This window comes from Pyxicephalus adspersus, chromosome 1 (assembly GCF_032062135.1).
Source record: "Pyxicephalus adspersus chromosome 1, UCB_Pads_2.0, whole genome shotgun sequence".
In the NCBI taxonomy this organism is placed as follows: domain Eukaryota; kingdom Metazoa; phylum Chordata; class Amphibia; order Anura; family Pyxicephalidae; genus Pyxicephalus; species Pyxicephalus adspersus.
The window spans coordinates 72463142-72485554 of NC_092858.1; the positions used below are offsets into that span (position 1 = coordinate 72463142).

General features: G+C 35.5%; 1 protein-coding gene across 1 annotated transcript in view; it reads left to right on the plus strand.

The window, feature by feature from the left end:
* The window catches only part of GK (glycerol kinase), a 44169-nt gene extending 22300 nt beyond the window's left edge, over nt 1-21869 (plus strand). Inside the window, exons 6-20 of the mRNA XM_072414176.1 lie at nt 4481-4618; nt 5441-5550; nt 6219-6285; nt 6933-6950; nt 7566-7601; nt 8089-8156; nt 8610-8652; nt 9484-9564; nt 10293-10371; nt 10460-10556; nt 12189-12273; nt 14243-14363; nt 15730-15873; nt 15958-16044; nt 21284-21869. Coding sequence (XP_072270277.1) covers nt 4481-4618; nt 5441-5550; nt 6219-6285; nt 6933-6950; nt 7566-7601; nt 8089-8156; nt 8610-8652; nt 9484-9564; nt 10293-10371; nt 10460-10556; nt 12189-12273; nt 14243-14363; nt 15730-15873; nt 15958-16044; nt 21284-21297 — 1188 coding nt within the window. The 3' untranslated portion in view covers nt 21298-21869. The remainder of the gene's footprint in view (nt 1-4480; nt 4619-5440; nt 5551-6218; nt 6286-6932; nt 6951-7565; nt 7602-8088; nt 8157-8609; nt 8653-9483; nt 9565-10292; nt 10372-10459; nt 10557-12188; nt 12274-14242; nt 14364-15729; nt 15874-15957; nt 16045-21283) is intronic.
* Nucleotides 21870-22413: the final 544 nt, after the last annotated feature.

The window sequence follows — 22413 nt, forward strand, 5'->3', positions numbered from 1 at the left end:
ACACTTTTATCAGTGAAGCTGGGTGATCCAGCAAACCTGGAATGGATCTGGTCCAGGATTCAAAACATTTGCTAGCTAATAGCAAATGATTTTAAGAAATCCATTCCAGGTTTTCTGGATCTCCCAGGTTCACTAATAAAGCTCTCCAAGGCTGGAGAGAATACACTTTTAATAAATCAGGCTCAGTGTGATGAATTACTCCGCTGACAAATTTTTAAAAGAAAACAGGTGTTTGTGTACATCAGAGGAAAGTGTGTGAGCTAAGGAGATCACTCTAGGTACAGCTAGAAGACATCTTGAGAAGAGAATATTTCTGTTATGTTGTATGTGGCTGATGATGGGTGAATCTTTTTATTGTGATGGGTAAAAAATTCAGGTAGAAGACCAGGGATCCTACGCTTCAAAATTATTCATCTTACTTCAATTTTTTGTATATCAGGATCAGGCTTTTAAAGGTCCAACCAGAACAAAGATACCTGTTCTGAATGTAATGTATGTGTGTCTTCAGTGTTCATAATATAAAATGCATGTTTTGTGGAGGCAATTCCTTATTTATTCACAGGTAATTACCCAGACTTTAACTCGGAAAAACCTCATCACAGCTAGATCAAAATGAATGTATTTACCATATTATTGATATGTTTTTTTAAAAAAATTAAAAAATAGGGACTTTCAGAGGCTAAAAAACGATTTTCCAATTGAGTAAAACAATAGTTGATTGACTTACCACATCAATTATACATACATATTAAAATCATATACATACATTAATCTATAATCTTAATTGGTCTTTATTCATTCCTCGACGCGTTTCGTGGAAACAGTCCACTTCATCAGGAGAAGAAGATACGAGAGCTATAACACATACACTTTGCAAATTGTTATCTGTGTGACCAAAATTTCAACCCACAAACAGAATTATGTTAATCATGGAACTGACCATTTCCCTTAAATTGTAGGTTAGATTTTGATTTGTTTAGAAAATAATTCTGTTTGTGGGTTGAAATTTTGTTCACACAGATATCAGTTTGCAATGTGTATGTGTTATAGCTTTCATATCTCATATGTGTTATAGCGATAAGGAATGAAGACCAACTAAGATTATAAAGAGATTTATGTATATGATTTTGATTGATTTTAATATGTATGTATAATTTATGTGATATAAATGTTTTATTCAAAGGAAAAACTGTTTTTTAGCCTCTCGATGTCCCTGTTTTTTGATGATTAAAATAAACATATATGGCTTTTGGGGATGAGGCAAAATTGTGCTTGAAAGCGCATAGATGGAGTGTATTCAACTATCTGTTTATTGATTTTTTTTGATATACACTGGATAAGTAAATATATTTTGGGGGTATAGGTGTATGGCAGAGTATATCTCGTTCAAATGTATTCCAATTTAAGAACAGAGTTCTCTTAGATTTAGATTTGAGCAGCCCTCACTTGTACTATGACCTGTAATTACACAACCAGTTATTGTAGCAGTTACAGATGAGTCTCTTATCACTAACAAAAATGCGATAAACAAGATTATACCCATTGATAATTTTGTTTGCTAATAGTTTAGCAGTTTAAATATACTGCTGTGATAAACTTTTTGTGAAAATCCATAGAGGTGAATAGGGACAGCAAGTGGTGACAGAGAAATTTAATGTAAATGGCAGGTGTCTGTAAAAAGCCAATACATTAAAATACATTTATATTTATAGTTGTATGCCTTTTTTTGTTAAAATGTTTTTATTGTAAGTTAATAAAGGTAATTTTATATGAGGTTTCATGTTTTAATTAATTTTCCCTAATAAAAGTCAACACAGGTTATCGGTGTAATGTTTGTGGTAGGGGCAAGATGTAAAAATGACAGCCATGGATCACCAGCCCTGGGAAACTAATGGAGTACTTGTTTTTTTGCATTGTCCTTTTGAATGATAAAGAAAAGTTCAAAAGAGCAATATGTAGTTATAGAGGGGGGAAAAGAAATAGTGGGTGGGTAGACAAAGGAAGATAGATGGAATACATCAGGTATGCAGGAAGGTGAAGCTGCAGGCAGAAATGTGTGTCAAGCTAATGCATATTTGGGATAATTAAAAATTTCTGGTCTATTCCTGAAATCTGTCCAATTAAACCAGGTGTGTCTGAAATTTCTGCTGATGGCAAAAGGAATGGGTGAGGTGCTCTGTTTGCATAATCTCAGAGATACGCCAACATCATGCATTAATAATAGGTGGAGAAGTTTTGTTTCTACAGAGCTGGAATGCATGCCCTAGCAACGTTCATAAGGTCAATTAAAATGAGTTTTCTATATTTTTTCAGAAACACTTGTATCTAGGAGTTTGATAATGATGTATCAAACCACTTTTCCATAATCCTCCAGCCCAGGGCAACTATGTGTTGCATTGTTCTTGTGTGTTCTTGTATATTTCCCACAATATGAAGACATGCGGGTTTATATTCTATAAGGAATTTGAAACTTTATTCCAATTAAAGAGTATCTTAAACACTGTGTGAAATATAGGTTTGCTAACCAAGGGACACGATCTACCTGTTCGGGTGCAAAGTATATGTGAAGATCGTCATATCAGTTTTCAGAACTGGTAGTTTTTTATGAGTGCTGCCCTGTTCCCAACAAACTTGGAGTACTATGCATTCTAATGTATAATACCACAACCAGCATTACACAATATAGCATGCCATTTATCCTAGAGTCATGCATGTCCACCTACAGAGGGCTGATGTCTCTGCAGCCCTATATAAAAGATGAATCACAGCTATACACCTTGTGTTCTACCATGCTAGTGAAATGGGGCCTGGAGCATCTGATGGAAAATGCTGATGAAATGAAGGAGCGTCCCTTACAAGGTGACATGTTCTGATATTGATAGTTAGGGAAAAAAGCTTGAAAAAAATGTTAAAAAAAATATAAACAACTAAGGAGCCGACAGAACTTGCCAATATGCCGTTCTTTGCTTTTTCTAGTTAGGGGCAGAACTTGGCACTAAAAGGATAAAATGAAATCAAATATACAAATATACATTTTTTTTTTCCCATTGTAGCGTAAACATTTGTATTTTTTTTTCTCAGTATGATTAGAGGTGGACAGGACAGAAGAATGAGATTTTTTTTCCCCAAAACATCTTGAATTCTGAACACTTGACTATTCTAACTGTATCAGTCAAACTCAGAATAGGTCTGTTCCAAGTAATTGTATTTGCTGCCATCTTGTGGATACATTGCTAACTGCAAGCAACTGGAGTCTGGTTAGGAACATTTTATAGATATTTTTGCAACAATTTGTGAATTTAGAAAATGTGTTCATATACATTCCAACTGAATATTACTTTGTCAAGCTCAGATTAATAAATACTTGGTTTACCTGGTCTTCTAATTTTTACAAATGCCAGGCTTACCTTAATGCAAGCATATATTTCTCCCTAGGTTGGAGGACAATTAACACGGAACAGTGGAATTTTAATATAGATTTTTAGTTACCATTTCTATATCTGAGCTTTTATAAATACTGTACATTTGAGCATTGCTATCTGATGTGTTGGGCTTTTTCCTGTAAAGAAAGTTATATTCTAAGGTTTGCCATCTGATTTGTTCATTTTCCTTTGATATATGCAGCTGCAGTGTCTATCTGTAGTATATGCAGACATATTGTGGACACTTAGCTGATGGCAGAGAATAACTGGAGGCAGTGCTGAGTTTAATTCTTAGTGTGACACCACTATCCATACAATAAAAGGTGACAAATGGCTGAGCAAGAATAAAGCAAAATATGTTCATGATGCTACTGAGGTCATTGTCTTATTTGTAGCAAATGGAGTTGCAACTGTGAATAAGAAAAACATATTGCTTTAAAGCCAGTTAGAAAGGGAAAGTCCCCCCTATATTTTATTCTAATGTAAAACATTCAGTGTTTGCTGAGCCCCAATCGCTGTGTTCCTGCAATGGTATATAGAAATGTATGGTCTCTAATATTGCCATGTCCTTTCTTATTCTTTTGTGGTCCTCAGTTTATCTGTAAGGATGACATTCTTTCCCATGGCCAGCAATGTTAGAGGCATTCATCCACTGAACACCACACTAATGTACTGTACACTGTGGTTATAGTAATTATCGAAAGAGAATTCCTCCATCTTAAAAAGGTAGAAACACGCTGGGCGAGGCTATAGTGAGATACCCTATGTATTATATCCACATTATAACAATGATATGCTTTATTTCTTAAGTTATAAAACCTACTTCTAACAGCATTGAAAACCTTATAAATGTTCTATCCCTTCCCTGCTCTATGCAGAAATGTTTTATCTGAAGCTGGAAATTTGTTTTAGTGCAATGCAGTGCAGTAAATTGTACATTAGGTAGTAAGCTGGTTAAATGAAAACCTTTTAATTACCATACAGAATACATAATACTTCCATAGATATAAAGGTTTTTTATTTGATTTTTTTCCCCCTCCATTATCTGGTCATTTTAGAATCGAACTGGTCTACCTCTAAGTACCTATTTCAGTGCAGTGAAGCTGAGATGGCTATTGGACAATGTGGAAGAAATCAGGCATGCGGTGGAAGAAGGCCGAGCCATGTTTGGAACTGTGGACTCCTGGATTATATGGGTTTGTATTTCTTCTAACAGATATTTATTTGACTGAGCCCTATTGATTATCTGATTAATCACCTATCTGATCTGTAGTTTGAAGAGTTGGAGAGTGTTTTCTTTTCCAGGAAATATTACATTGTTTTATGTATTATCCCTTCCAAGCTGATTCTAACAACCATATAGTGACCTATAATTGGAATAGAAGTGGAACTGGCTACCTGAATATGAGTTCAGTGAAGTTTGCAGTGTTTGTGGAAGCTTTGAGGATACAGAAGCTGTATTTATATTTTACAGTAAATAGTTTCATAGTAGGTTAGGTTGAAAAAAGAAATAAGTCCATCAAGTTCTACAGTAGATATTAAAAAAAAAAGAATATATATATATATATATATATATATATATAATCTCTAATTTTGTTTTTCTTGATAAAGGGGATTAGTGAGTGGAGGGACCTGGCAGACTGACATTAATCTCTGTAAATCCCAACATTAGCCTTTGGTCCTTCATTATCAGTAACACATGTAGATTAGTTAAACAGCAGCTTTGGTACACAAGCTATATAATGTGACATAAATAAAACTGAATTGGGGAATTATTTGTTTGTGCGCTTTACTTGTGACCCATTATCTGTTTCTGGTACCCAGTTTTGGTTGTGCTTTGATATACCTAGGTGCTCTGCCAACCCACAAATACATCCAGGAAATGACACAAGGACAGGAAAAAACACAGGAATGACAGTTGTTAGATTATCCCTTTTATGATGAGATTAATATATTAGTGATGGCAATAGAGGGTAGCACATTTTTTTTTCTTATAAGTATTTTCTTTCTATTTGTAGAGCCTAACTGGGGGGAAGAATGGTGGTGTGCATTGTACTGATGTGACCAATGCCAGCAGAACTATGCTCTTCAATATCAACACTCTGGAGTGGGATGTGGAACTCTGCAAGTAAGTCTTCAGTTCACTCAACAATATATGCTAGTTATCAAGAAGGTTTATTGGGCTAGGTGATCCATCACAGGTGGATGCTCAAAAAAGCTTTTTTGTTTTTATTTATAGTGTGTAAAAATGAATCAAGACTGCTACTCTGATGCTATAGTCTTTCAACACCCCTGTCAGCCCCATCCTCTAAGTGAATATTGGGTATGACCCCTAAGATCAGTTTTTTCTTGTGTGTACTGAAAGCATGTCTGCCAAATGTGACCCCGAACAGACAGCCTTAATAATTTCTCCTAAATGTGTAACTGTGTAATGTTTTTGTCATTTTCAGATAACGTAGGGGAGTTTCACAAACTCTGTGAGGTTTTTATGGCTGTTTGTTCCTAAGTGCACAACCAAAATTAGGTAGAAATCTTCCCTAAATCAGGGGAATGTTCTTCATAGTGTTCCCTTTTAAAGATATATTTTAATTGTAAGTATTCTAAAGCGGGGTCTTCTCCGGCTCTCGTGTCACTGTCTGTCATTTGCAACCCCCTTTTCATGCACAGCGCTGTGTAATATGTTGGCGCTATATAAATGCTGTTTATTATTCTTAATATAAATAATATAAATAAAGCAAAGGTTTCCTACTGGTAAAATCAGGACTTACAGTCTCTATTTCTTGTTTACTATTTTAGGTTTTTCGATATCCCTATGAGTTTGCTGCCAAAAGTGAGGAGCAGTTCTGAGATCTATGGACTAATGGTAATAAATGTACAGCTTTGTGAAATATATTAATATATGTGTATGTATGTATGTGTATGTATATGTGTGTATGTATATGTATATGTGTATATATATATATATATATATATATATAAAAACAACAAAGCATGCAAATCTTGTTACTATTATACTGACCCCATACTCTTGATAACTTTAGTAAATTTTCGGATTTTAGCATACCCAGTGATAATTCAGTGTTCTGTGTAAGAGAACAGATAAGTGATTAGTGTTTGAATACGTTAAAAGAAAATGTTATGAGATATTTGGCACATTAGCTAAATGATGACCTATGCATGTATCAAGGTATATTTTACTGTTTGGTAGGTAGTTATAATAAGTTGGAGATATTACAAAATGTCAAAGGTTGATTTGGTTCTTTCAGTAGGCAGAAAAAGATGAGCGTAGCAGTTTTAGGTGGTATAAATGTAAAGTCTTCATTCATGCAAGGAAAACATATTACCCTATACAGCTAATACAGCTAACCCCAATGAAAGACTTTTCTAGCATTATTCTACTTTTACCTGCAGTATTATTTGACCCAACAAATCTCTTTTATAGCAACAGGTCAAACTATAACTTTTCTTTGTGAACTCTTTCTCTGTCCTTTTTGTCTTTGCCTACCATAGAAAATCTGTTCTAGCCTGGTGAGTAAAGGTTCTTGCTGAGCTCTTCACCAGCCATGTGTCACGCACTTGGAGCACAATCCACGCAATTTCCAGTTAGAGTGCAGGGATAGATACCAGTAATACACCAGCACAGCACTTTAATTGTTGTGCTTTTACTATGTTTCTCTATCCTAATGTATCTAATAGAACATTAACTACTGTTTTTAATAAAACCTATTAAGGAAATCACAAACAAACATCTAGTGTACCCTCTGATACTTTACTGTTTTATGTGGCCGTTTCCCAGAATATGGTTGCATTTCTATTACCACTTACACGATAAGTCCTGATTTATAATTTTAGCACTTTTTTGTAAACTTGGACGTTAGATATGCAGCGAACAATAACTGGAAAGGTGCTTGGTTGTTTTATGTGGATGAAACTGTATGGACACAAAGTCACAAATATTATGTCCTGTTCAGCCACACACATATTATAGAGATATTGGCTTGCTGTTGGTTGTGGTCATTTTGGGCGCTGCTTTAAGACTGATAATATAGAAAAAAAATATGTGCACCCGTTCTACAGAAGCATGGCTAATCTAGATATTTGTTTTCTGATCTTTTATTAATTTTATTTATTTTTTCATTTCAGAAATCGGGAGCCTTGACTGGTGTTCCAGTATCTGGGGTGAGTTGACTAGTTAACCTACTCTACACATAAGAGTGTTGACATATTGCATGGGAACTGTTCACAGACTTTGAAAGCACCTGTCCTCTTTTTAACCTAAAAGATGATTTATTTCCATTGTATGATTATATTTTGTGTACAGTGATGAACTGCAACAATTTCTGGTATCTCCATTCCTTCTTTTAACTGAACAGCTAACTAATGTGCATGCATGCATGAATCTGCTATTAGAAGTTATGTTCAACCTATTACTTTTAGTTTAATTTTTTTTTTATTGACTCCAATCAATATAAAGGTTAGATGTCCTAAGTTGATTCTTGCCATAATAGTTTCATACTTGTTCTGGGTTAGTGACTCAATGCATTCTAATGAGATGATAATCATTACAAATTATAGATTTTTTGGAGGAGGCAAGCTATTACAATGCACAATATTTACATGTTATTATTTTTACATTGGATACATAGCTATTTTTTTCCCTCTACAGTGCTTGGGTGACCAATCTGCTGCACTTGTTGGACAAATGTGTTTCCAAGATGGACAGGCAAAAAACACGTAAGTAGAAAGGCCAGATGCACCTAAAACCAATATTTCAGTTTTTCACTGTGATGTACTTTTTCTAATCAATTCCACTCTCTTCCAAAGACATTTATATCTATCTATAACAATATCAAGAAATCAAAATTATGTGTACATGCATTCCACCACAATGTTTTTGATAGCTGATATTCTTGTCAAAAGAGGCAATGATGAAAAGTTTGCATTGCTTAAAGTTGAGATTTAAAAGCAGTGTGCTGTAGCAAGCTTAGCCATCCTTTCATATTCCTGTCTCCTGTTACAGCCATCCTTTCATATTCCTGTCACCCTAACTCTTTTAATCTTCACTCAAAGTTACTGAGGAAAAATCACAAGTAACCGTCCCTAGTAAAACTAGATCAAGAAAAGTAAAATTAATTTTTTGGTTGTTTTCCACTTTTTTGGTTGACCCATTTTTTTTTTTACTTGCAGGTATGGTACTGGCTGTTTCTTGCTGTGTAATACAGGACCCAAGGTGAGGAATTTTTTAGCCTAGCTATTCATCTGATGAATATATAAATGAATTAATGAAAATCTGTGTTAACTAGATCAAATTCTCTAATAATGTCTGAACATTTCTTGATCATCTCTTTGGCTGAGGTTGTAACTTTAATAGATTCTCTATCAATGACAAATATGTTTGTATTTAGATTCTTGGTTACTCATATATAACCACAATGAAATTAAAATGTATTTCCTGTTGGTTCTAAAAGTCACTGACTACATATATAGTATAATTTGGCAGCTTAATGTAAATATTATATTGAGGCTTCCATGGCTGATCTTGTCTTCTGAAAAGTTAGTTGCCTGCCACATGTTCTTCGTTCATGATTTTTCTCATATATATGTACATAATCTATCAATATCTCCATACTTATTCAGGTCAGTGACTTTCATAGTATAGAAGCGACGGCCAGGCACCCTTCATCTTTAGAAAAAGGTCACCAATGGCAGTTCCTATATTTCTGTTATTATTATAGAAAGTGTTCCATGCTTCATTCCTGGATAGCCACATGTCTGAATGGTCTTGTGATCTTTACTATAAGGCGGAGGATCATTTCTTATAGTAGTTATCACATGACAAAGTACCTTCCCCTTCACATATTTAGTAAGTACTAAAATAAACCTAGCACACTATGTTCCCCACAAAAATTGGAGAGTTGGGCTTTTCTGTTTTTATCAATCTGCTCCAACAATACTATTAACATGACCTATATACTCAGTCTATTGTAAGAATTTGTTTAAATACTTATTTGTTCTTGCATTGTGCAATGTGAATATACTATTTTTGTGTTTTGTTTTATAGCCTGTTCTGTCTGATCATGGTTTGTTGACCACTGTGGCTTATCAGCTTGGCAGAGACAAGCCTGCTTGTTATGCACTTGAAGTAAGTTTTTTATTATTTGCAAACATTTCCTAGGCAAAGCTTGTGTTTTATGTTCTGCTGTTAGTAATATTGAAGCCTTTTTATGTGTTTAATGTTTACAACTTTTTCAATTATGTGCCAGTGTGAAGATAATTCAGTTTCTGGTAGCCTATTTTGGAAGAAATTATTTTTATACGGTCTGAATATAGTTTACTGTTCTATATAGACTTTGGTGGACTAAGCTGTCCATCAGTTTCAAAAGCACAATGATGGTATAACGTCTGCAGGTACATCAACCCACAGTTTAAGTTCACAAGTATTGATTTTCATTTTATTTTAAGATAATTGCAGCAGAACTGAGTTACCCATTACAGTATCAGAAAAAGCATGTAGGCAGAGATGAGAATACTAACAGATAAAATCATATGTGCTCATGTCATGTTTTACAACTTGCAAGTATCTGCTGAAATTGAAACCATTCCTGAATATCCATTTCTATTTACTTCTACTCCATATGGACAGCTACAGAATAACAGAAAGCTCATGTTATTCCGATATAATGATCACCATGGAAAGCAAAAATCAGGCTTTTAGAAGCATTCTGCCCATGTAAGGATATTTTTATTTCAGCCCAACGAATAAAAGCCTTGGGGATTTATCCAACCACCATCCACCCAAATCTCCACATACACACTTAGATGTACCTACATTTATTAGTCATCTGTTTTGAAAATGTTTTATTTTTCTAGGGGTCGGTTGCCATAGCCGGAGCTGTGGTGCGGTGGCTCAGGGACAACCTTGGCATTGTTAAGACCACAGAGGAAGTAGGTAAGAATGCAAAATACCTTTTTCACACTCTAAAAAGACATACAATAAATTTGACATTATCATTTATGTGTTTGTTTTGTTTTTATAGAGAAGCTTGCTGCTGAAGCTGGTACATCTTATGGCTGCTATTTTGTTCCAGCATTCTCAGGCCTGTATGCACCATACTGGGAGCCCAGTGCCAGAGGGTATGACAGATTCTTGTGACTTACTATATGATTGTTAGAAATGCCTTTCCTACATTGCCAACTAAAGTAACTTATATGTACATTGAAATAAAAAAGTGCAGGCCCATTTATAGAAAATGGTAATCCATGTTTCTCTTTTTTTCTTCTATAAACTAGCTCAAGTTAGCCTACCAGATTGAGAGGAGGAAAATTCTAAAATATTTTGTTTTCTAATAAAAGAACAATATGCATGTTATTTGAATACATGAAGGCTCAGTGTCTAGAACTCTGTTTCAGCATTAGGGTCCCAAAATCTAGGCCAGTACATTGTCTACATAAAGTTTGTATGTTCTTCATGTGTTTGCTCTCACATCCCAAAACATACTGCTGTCCTAAAACTGGCCTTATATGTTAGTGATATTTGACTATGGCTTTAAAAGGACCATTGGATCATGGGAGGGATAATAAGTAACATAAATATGGACTATGAACAACACTTTTGATTATGTCAGCTCTTTGTAAATGCAACATAAAGATAATCGTGTAAGAATATGGAATTTTACCCTGATACTATAGAACTCTGGCAGGAGAAGCAGGATGGGGCCACTTGAATACTTCACTTTCTGTTTTAGCCTCTCAAAGACAGCAGTTTGAATAAAAAGGTTATTTTGTTAGCTCAGACTTACATTCCAGGTCATTCTATGCTGTTTTGTAAGATCTGCAGAAGTGCTAGAAATATTGTTATATATGTTTTAGATGTACTACAAAACTTCACATCTCTGTCACAGAATGTAACGCTAATGCAAAGTCAACCGTTAAAGTTACTCAAAAAACTAATTCATGATCAAGATCAGTGAGAAGTTTCTTAGCTGAACCTTGGAGAAGAAGCCATGCTGGTTTGCTAATTTGACCCCCATGGACATGCAGGGAAAATTGGAAGCTCTGAGCAGCAGCCATAGATTTAATAAGTGATTGCATGAAAGCCTAGATCTTGCAATACAAATTAACATTATTTTAAACTTCTAAAGATGTTTAAAATAGATTTGAATATATCTGCAGGTAAATTATATAATTGATTTTCCATTTGAACTAGTTTTTTTAAGCAAGAATTAAAAAATCATGTAGAGTTTGCAGATAATTATAGATTTAAAAACTAGTTCAGTAATAAGTCTCAATTTTTATTTAAAATCGGCTTTTATTTTAAAACTAATATTACTGATTCAGCCAGCCAGTATCCACCACCTCTGCTCTTCATTGATCTAAATCAGTGTTTTTTAACCTATATAATGAGGGAACCCCTTGAAATAACTTTTAGGTCTCCAGGTAACCCCTGCTATAATTTTTATATGCACAGCTTACAGTATATTATTACTGTGGTGGTCAGTAGGAAGAATGTCACCCTTAGAGGTAGCCAAAAATTTCGCTATCAGTTAAACTTACGTGAGAGTCACAAACTGCTCGTTGATGAAGGAACCCCTAGCAACCTCTGGAGGAATCCTGAATGAGAAACTCTGATCTAATTCTATGTTTGTCCAAAGCAGAGATATGAGGGAAGTCACATTGTGTCTGCACATACAACTATCCTTTAATGTCTATAGGCCAGCTTTAGTTTAAAGTGTTTCACCTGATTATCTGCTTTTTGTTTGTTTCTAGAATCATCTGTGGGCTCACTCAATTTACAAACAAGAACCACATAGCATTTGCTGCTCTTGAAGCTGTGTGTTTTCAGACCAGAGAGGTAAGAAAAATCTGCATTTACTTTAAAACCTCTGTGTGCCATGCTTTAAGGGATATATAAAATTATTATGGGTTATTTGACATTGATGTCAGTTAATTTTATTTTACCCTTATTTGAAAACCAAAACAAATAAATCCAAAGCTTTACATTTTCCTGCAGGCTTGTTCAAGAAAAGCAATATGTAGAGTGCCATAACTCATAACACAGAGCCACAAGTCATTTTGCTTTGACCTGACTGCAGCAAACTAGAATTGGTTAGGTTCTAGAAATGGATATTCTGTGGGTTGCTTCACTTAGCATATTAAAGCTTATTAAAAATGTTTTGCAATTCTTTATTGCCTATTCTTTTGTAATGTGTCATTTTCAGTTTTCTATATTGTTTTTCAGTAAAAATAGTTTCTAAACTAGCATAGTACTTATCTGTCAGCAATTCCTGGCTGTGGTAATTCTAGTTTTAAAACTTCCATATACTTCCTTCCTAAATAATTAGGTCTATAAAAGGTTTCTAAATACAACCCCACTGCAACTTTTGTGGCCTTGACCGCAAAAAGAGATCCTTCTTTCTGTGAACAACTGTACATTCATATACTTATACTGGACTCGACCCCTTATATGATGTTACGTTGAAATAGAATGTTGATGGAGCACCTAGGAATATGATATAGAAGACATGTCTCACCGAATTGTTGTAGGGGATCTGCAAATATGAAGACTGCAGTATTTTTTTTCTTTTGATAAAGCAGTTCTCCACAAAATAAATGAAAGCATTTATCTGGGTATAATCATTTACCATCACTGAGGAGAGGCACAGATGTTAATGCTGTATAAATACTGGGTAACATATATGACATAATATACACCGTGGCGTGAGCGTGAGTTTCCTCTAAGAATGCTGCCTAATAGTATTTTTTTCGGGGGAAAAAAACTAAATTTCTTTTAGGGGTCTATTCTGACATTCCCTGTTGGAGAATTAATTACTGCCATTGAAACACATGGACCTGGAGGATTCTCCTCCAGGAAATGATTAAGGGAATCACTGCTTTATAAATAGTAAATCTGAATGTTAGAGGGAGTGTTTTTTCCAATGACAATAATATTACTTGATATGTTCCAGTGATGGTAAACTGGGGGAAAAAAGTCTCTAGCACATTTTTCTTTAAATTGTAGAACTAACCACGTACCCCTTGGATGTTGCTGTACTGTTCTGCTATAAATAATCCATTAACGATCATTTATTGGATTCACACCATTTATGCTTAATTCTGTGAAAGCCAAGGCATATCATGCTGTATTATGGCTTATTGTGCCTGATTTATTAAAGCTCTCCAAGACTGGAGAGGATACACTTTAATCAGTGAACCTGGATGATACAACAATCCTGGAATGGATCTAGTCCAGAATTGAAAATGTTTGCTAACAAATAGCAAATTACTTTGGAGAAATGAATTCCATGGGTGCTGGATCACCCAGCTTTACTGATGAAATTGTATCCTCTCCAGCCTTGAAAAGCTTTATTAAAGCAGCGCCAATGTTAATGTGTTGGATAGAAAATTGTGATGTCCAGATTTTTTTTCCAGGTTTAGGGGAAATAACCTCATGCTAGATTAATCTTTCTAGAGAAATGTAATAAACTCAGCCTTAGTTTCTGCCCTGTACTGAAATCGCCCATCATTTTCCCACGTATTTCCATTCGGGTTCCAAGAGAACTATGGTGTTTGGAAGCATGCATGGGGCATACATATTTTCTTTGAATGTTAATTTTTATTTTAAAAGAAATAGGCCTAAATCTTTTGTATTTGTAAAGGATCATCAATCCATCCTATCCTACTTCAATAAACTGTATTCCACTAGCCAACAAGCAATGGCAGACAAACCTGCTAAGAATGGCTTTAGTTTCTGCATCTAGTCTCTGTCCTGAAAACCATTGTGTTTGTCCTATAGTCTCTGCATCTTTTTCTTTAAATACCAGATTCTCGATGCAATGAACCAAGACTGTGGGATTCCACTGAGCCAGCTACAAGTGGATGGTGGCATGACAAACAATAAGATCCTAATGCAGTTACAGGCTGATATTCTATGCATCCCCGTAGGTAAGCATGTTTGTATGAATGCATGCTAGTTAGGGGGAAAGTGTTGAATGTTTTAGTTTTTTTTATGTTTGCACATACCATAATTCTTAGTCATTAGTATGTAAACTATAAAAAAAACTATGAGCTTTATGGCTTTTGGTACATATGTTATTTATTATTAGAAATATAAACACAGTCTTTTATTAAAAATAAACTTTATGATGCATAAAACAATATTTCCACATTTACTGTGTAATTATTTATAAATCCATTTTTATTTAATAACAATTTTTAAGTAATAGAGATGATGACAGAATAGGTGTCGGGTGAATGGCTTTCTTTTGTGACACGGGCGCTGTGCTGAAATTTGTTGGCTGTTCATTACTTTTGGGTGTTTGCCGATATCAATCTTGATAATCCTATGGATCTAATATTCGAGAGGATAAGCTTAACCTATACACAACATACATGTTCCCTTATAATGACTTCATTACATTTTTTTCCCGGGTTTTGTAAATCTGATATTTTGTAAAAACATGAATTATGACTCCTAATAGAGGACTGTGCATTTTGTTTATGTAATGTGAATGAATTATACATTGCTTAGTGTTGCTATGACACATGCAGCGCCATACAATGTTTTTTTAAAGTGGTTTGTTATTATATAAGATTTTGCTATAGTTTCTATTTTACATATGTTTTTTAACTGACTTTTCATTGGAGTGGAATACAAGAGTCCTGGAATAAATAAGGTTTTTATTGTTTGAAATGTTCAATAGTAAAAGTAATGTTAAAGGTATTGCTGGGAGTGCTTTTTTTATCTTTATTAGCTTGTCTCTAAAATCATTTTTGCATTTTCCTGGGGCCTGACCTTCCATGCCTTTTTTAGCTAAGCATGGCCAACTCTAGGTACATTGTTTACTCCTACTGACATGGTGCTCAATATGGGAACTCTCGCCTTACAGAGTCATGACGGTTAGTCTGAGAAATGTGGAAGTATATGCAGTGTTCATTACAGTCCAGCAATGCCCACACATTAGAACTTGATTCTTGGGTCACATTACTATAATGCAGACCTGTTCATGTGATTGGACGAACAAGAGAGGCTTCAATGCCTAATGCTTCCCCTGATTTACTCAACAAATCTCTCTGCTAAGCCTGGGAGAGATTTGGTGAGTATATTTCACTCTGCAGCCAGACAGCTTAACGGGCAGAGACATATTATATAGTATTCACTATACCTGCCTTATATTAGATATTTATGGGCTAAAGTTCTGCTTTAAAAGTAACACTTTTGTTCACGTGAATTTTAAGTAAACATTAAGAAATCAGTTCTTCTTATCTGTTTGTGTAGAAGGTATGAATCTGATGGGTTTTCTTTTCTCAGTAAAACCTTCCATGCCTGAAACTACCGCATTAGGAGCCGCTATGGCTGCTGGAGCCGCTGAAGGAGTGGGTGTCTGGAGTCTGAACCCTGGAGACTTGACTGCTGTGACTTGTGAACGCTTCGAGCCACAGATTAATCCAGAAGGTGAAGAGCACATAACATTTTTGCTGTGTTTGCAAGAATGCCAACAAAACTCTTCATGATCTGTTGTTAAATGTTATCTTTCAGAAAGTGAATTCCGCTATGCTCGATGGAAAAAGGCAGTCCAAAAATCTATGGGTTGGGAAAGCTCTGAACCTTCAACCAATGGAAATGGTAACGTTTGGGTGTTTGGTCTTTTCCCATGAATGATTATAACTATTTATTTCTGGGCTTACTGACATTGCCGGGCATGTACTAATCACCACCAACCACCATGAAAAAAAATATCAAATTCCGGGTCCAGATTTCAATAAATAACATCTTTGTTTTAAGTAAATTTGACAATAGGCTGTGTTTAGTATATTACAGGACCTTTTCTACCACATGAAGACAGCCTGCAAAGTCCAGATAACACTGACCTATATGCAGGAGTGGGGCTTCAAGGATGCAGTTGTCTTTTTGTCACACACTGTCCTGGCAGGTTATCTGTGTGTGGAGGAGCAAGAACATGAATAGGTTTGAAGAGTTATGCGGCTGGGTACTTCAACATTTCATAGTTTGAGGCAACACTAATGTCACCATGAAACATATATTTGTTGAAAGGATATTCACTAGATACATTTTTTTTTACTTTTTTAAATACATTTGGTAATTGCCTTTATACTGATATAAATTATAAAGAGGTACATGGTATAAAATATAAAAGGGAACTCCACACAGTCAACAGGCAGATTTAAAACACATTTTCCAAGTTATACCTAAAATTGTATGTTTGTCGTTCACTTGCAGCATGTTCCATATGTTCCATATGTTCCTGTGACCCCAGCAATGTGACAATGCTATGTTTATCTGTAAAATTGCTGCTTGGTGAAAATGGGCCTATTACCAAAAATTCTGCCTTGAAATTATGATTTTTTTTTCACAGCAAAAACATTTTTTGTAATGACATGATCAGGTTACATCTAAAATCAAAGATTATTAAGTATTGTTTAAAATAAATGGTACCACTTAGCTATTGGGAAGCTGTGCAGCAATCTCAGAATATTGTGTTTGTAGGCTTCATGCTGACCTACAAGTAGACTATACACATGCTGATATTTTTAATGACTGACAGAGGAACAAGTAGTACAGTCTGCACCACACCAGTGTGTGCCTAGTGCACATCATCTGATAGAGTTCACTAGAAGATATGCTCCTGTTAACTGGAGGTGGATAGACTGCTTGGAAGCCTGATGAATGGGATACTTAGAAGCACTAATGTGATGAGATTGCTGCATAATTTCCCAGAATAAATAGAAGGTGAACTATCTGATTCATTGTCAGCTGTTCATTTGTGAGCAATTAATATCTAAGACCAGGGCTATCCGACTCCAGTTCTCAAGGGTCATTTACAGTCCAGGGGTTCCATTTTGAACAGTCATTTTCTGACTCTGTAAACCACATCTTACTAAATTTGCTGCTGTCTGTATTATTAATAAACTTTATTTCAAAAGTGCCAACATATTATGCAGCGCTGTAAATTAAATGGGGGTTGCACATGACAGACGGATACAAATGATGAAACAGGATGAGGAAAGGACCCTGCCCAAAGGAGCTTACAATTCTAAAGATTGTCTATTTAAGAAATACATAAAACATGTGCAGATCCTGGCTCTTGAGAACTGAAGTTGAACAGCACAGGGACCTGTGTGTAGTTTCCTAATATTTTTTGTTTCGAAATGTTTGTATGGTAAGAAAAAGATCAGTGCTATAGTCCTGCTCTGGATGTCCAGGATGTGTGAGAGTATATGTGCTGGTAAATAGGGGGGGGGGGGTTAATGTAGCCTTGTGCCAGATGGGGAACTAAGTTGATACTGCAGGAAAGTTTGGTCTTGTATAAGAGAACATATCAATATACCTTAGGGCGGCCTTTCATTTCCTGTCTGATTAACACAATCCGCCTTTGCTGCTTCTATTGTGCTTTTGTGTGAACTGGAAATCTCTGGTGTCGGCACTGCATCTTTTTTTATTGTTTCTACCATTTATAATCTGCTTATTGCTGCTGTAAATTATAAATAATATTATATTGCATTGTTCTCCCCAGCCCCCTTCTGCCAGGCGCACCAGCTGCCACTTTTTCAGTAACCACACAGCTGTTTTTGGGTCGTTACTGAAAAGTAGGATCTAACAGGTGGGCATAATACAAAGACGATGGACATACTAAGGTGGTGGGCATTAGAAAGCTGACTAATTACAGGACTTCCTATGCCAACATTTAGAAACATTAAATTTGTCATGTCTTGCTTAGGCCATTTTTTGACCACCCAGCTACAAATATTTCCCACCCAGCTTAAAAAAAATACTGGGGAGAACACTGTATTATAATTATTTTGTCTATTGACTGATATACTGCACATATTCTAACACTCTTACAAAAGCTTGAAGAACAGCTCATCCCATAAGATCACCCACAACCTCAGCTGTGTTTAGCAAAAGATTTCTTCTGCAAGTCATGCAAACTGCCTCTGTCCTGCACACAAGCAAGCAGGGAAGCCCAGTTCGTATCTAGGAAACATCCGTATGTCTGATGTCCTTATCTCGGGGACTACCTGTACTGATTTGTTGAATAAACTGGTACACTTTATCCATCATAAATTCAACATGTAGTATTTCTTTTGTTGGCTTTTTAATAACTGCAGACTTACTTGTTAAATTCCAAGTATATGGCATTGAAATGCTCCGTATCCGTCTGTATTTTGCAAGCTTTCACGTTTTAGACTTTGAAACACAATGCAGTTACCACATGAGGGTGCCATAAGCTAATGTACTGAAATGGAAGGGAGGTTATTAAGGCCTGCATTCCGTTGTGCATAAATATAATTAAGTTCTTCCACTAGTAAGGTATTGGGTTATAGCTATAATTAAGTTTACCAGTTGTCCTTCACATTCAATTTACTTCAGATATAAAAGGCACGTTCTTTGTAATTGGTGAAAGGGAAACATGTGTATTAATTACTACACCTTTTATAAAAAGTTAGGACTGATTATTGCTAATTAAGTTTAACCTAAAATATTTTCTGAGTAGAAATTATCCTTTAGGGACATAGATTTAGATAACAAGTTGAATGAGATGATAAAGTAAACTCTATTACACAAGAAAAGATATCTAAAATGAGTTTGCTTGATGAGCCACTACTCCATCATTGGATTTATAGGCTGCATTTAAATGTATTGAGACCAGCGAGATTAAAACTGAGGTCCAGACAATATACACAACCCTTTTTATTCCTGTTTTTTATTTGTTTTAAACATCCTTGAATGTGTTTTTAAAAGATTTCATTAGGATCGGCTGTCGTCCATCGTCTGTGGATCCGGCAGGTCGGTCGTCCGGACGATGGACGACACCGACTGTATACACGGCAGATTTTCGCCCGATAATTGTCCGATGCCGATTATCGGGCGATAAAAATCTGACGTGTGTACGTAGCTTAAGACACCTGCAAAAGTTCACAGCAGAGGTAAAAGCGGGGGGGTGATCTGGCCATAGGACCACTTTAAGTCGTATACTCCACTCATTATACTTGAGGATTATGGAAGACAGGCCAGTAAAAAAAGGGTTGCTTAAAGAAAATGAGAAACTCTTTGGAGTTTGCCTAACAGCATGTGGTAGACTTTCCAAACTCATGGAAAAAGGTTTTCAGATTAAGGCTACGTTCACACGTGCAATAATTGTTGTTGGAAACAAACGATTAACGACCGATTGTTCGATAATCATTAACAAAAAAAGTACACAACAACACCGATGATCTAGGATTGTCACCGGAAACAAACGACCGCCCTGGTGGATCCGTTTGGGCGACAGTTGTTCACTATCTATTGTGTGTACAGTCATGTAGTGATTGTGGATGGTTCTGTGGTACACTTTCTCCTGTACACATCACTTCCTGCATCATTCAAAGAATCGTATCTAGTGTGTGTATATTATTAGTGGATTATATTTGAACGATCATATTGTTACAGCATGTACAGAATCATGTACTATAGAATCATTATAAATAATTGTGCATAATAGACCTGTTGTTAGTCGTTGGTTTATTATCGACCATTATTGCAAGTGTGTACCTAGCCTAAGATTAATATTGAACCTTTTGGCCATCATGGGAAACACCATTAGTGGTGTGCACCCAATTACCCCAAGAAAATTATTCAAAACTGGTTCATAAATGAATGCTGCTTGAAGGTGAATCTTAATCCCAGTCTGAAACCTCTGTTAGACTCGAACAGGTTTGCTGGATGACCCAAGTCCCCTATAATAGTCAGACTTCTCCAGTCTTTAAGATCTTTAATGAATTGGGCTCATTTTGTCCTGAATTATAGGTTTGAAACTCCACCTCCACCTTTTGTTCAACCTATTAACCGTTGATCAAGCTAAGGAACCAGCTTTGTTCACCAGCTCCTACCTTGATGGTTACAGGGAACAGCTTCTCCTAGTGTTCATCCAATATTTGTGCCATAATTTCTGACCTCTTTTGCACCAACCATGTCCATTTGAATTTATCTTCACGATTGTAAATTCCTATGAAATACAATTTACCCATGTCTATATATCCTTGAGGAAGCCATAAGGTGAAACGCATTGGGTTTCAAGACGTTTCTTAATACTCGCAGCTACAAACGCTCTATGATTTATACAGAAGTAGTTACTTGCTGTCTAGTCTTATAATTCCAACCCTGTGATGCTAAATGGGAGTTGGTAAACCTAACTAAATCAGTGTAACTCATGTTTATATGCTTATATGCTGTTTCTTTGTGGAAATATATATTTTACTATATTTAGCCAAAAAATCCCCTCTTCTTCTTTCCTAAATACTTTTCTATGAATGAATCCTGTCCCGTTGCAGCAGATATTTGGGTGAAACAGGAACTGCCGCTCCTTTTCAACAGAATATATAAATAGCAGTTGCATAGTTAGTTTGAACCTAAAACAGGGAAAAATTACTTCCTGATCCTGTGAGGCATTCCGGTGTTCCCTGGATCAACAGTCACTGGTATCTTTACTTTAAAACTTTAGCATTTCATACAGTTTATTGTACAATGTAAGATTCTTGCTGGAAATCTTCTCTGACAGTGGTCAACAGGACAAATTGACTAAAAAAAAAGAGAGCCATATAATACATTGCTTTAATACTCTGAAGTGACTAAAAAAGTAAATTAGGTGTGCAGTTTTGATCTCATAGTTGTTCCAAGTTAGTAACTTTCATATTTAGGTTTGATATTCTTGCATTTAGCATTTTTCCGTCACTGTCCATTGAGTAAGGAACATTTTAGTTGAGTGCACACTGGTTTGTTAAGCGTTCTGCTGAAGTAACTTTGAATGTATTTATGTATTTCAATATCACTTTTAAAATATTGTTTGTTCTTTTTCATCTCCTAGGGCTTGACAAGTGATGTTGGTGTTAGGTTTAGAGCCTTGGCTTGCCAACAAGAAGAAATTTTGTTTTAGTGAACTTGGCACCTGCCCACTATCCTTTCCACGGATCTTCATTTTAATTTGACAACTCTTTTCCTGCTGCTCCACTGCTGTTCTAGCAGGCATAAGGATTTTCTGCTGAACGGCCTGCTGTCTAATTTATGTGAAGGTGTGCTACTGAGACTTGCTTTTACCATGAGTGTACAGAGGAAATCTTTATCATTATGATGAAAATGAAGGGAATACGAACCTCAGTCATTTCTATGACCGGACGTCTGAGGACAGATTTGCACTTGGAGATTCATAGTAATAAAATCCTTGGAATTCTTGTTATAACACTTTCAATGACTGAACAGGGAAATTTTGTACATATATTTTTGATGTAACCGTAATTGCTGAATGTTAAGTTAAAATAACTGGTAGTTTTCAAATCCAGAACAGACAATTATAAGTGAGTTTTGTTATAAATTGTCAATTGTAAGTCACTTAAACATTAATTGTGCCTTTACATTCCCAGACCTGTTTATATTTAAAGTTCTTGCATACATAATTGTTTTTGTTATGGTTCCTAATGTATTTCTCACAGTTGGGTATATAATTTTAATTAACAGTGCCATCAGTTGTTTTGCTAAAATGGGGGAAAAAAGCTAAATGAATTCTTGAAAGGTTCTTCTAAGGCAAGCTGCTTTAATGTTTTAGGTACTTGCAAGGAATTTTCAATGTTATAAAAAAATAGTATTAATGATCCATTTTATAGCAATGGAACGGTAAAACTGTTTTTCACCTTGAAGTTTGTGAAACTGGTGCCATTGGAGAAGGGGTGAGTGTAAAAAGAATCAGTTTTTGTGGTAATACCCATAAAGGTGCTTTTCTTTTAAGGGTAAAAAACCTAAAAATATTTATAACTAAAATCACATACATATGGCAAACTGCTACAGCTAACAATTTGCAGTGGACCCTTGGTTTTAATTTACCTCACAGTATAGCTGTTCATTAACGTTATTACTGTAATATTTTTGGTCACTTTAAAATCCCAAAATGCCAACACTCAAATGATCACAGTGAGCTTTTAGGTGACAATAATGTGTGTGTGT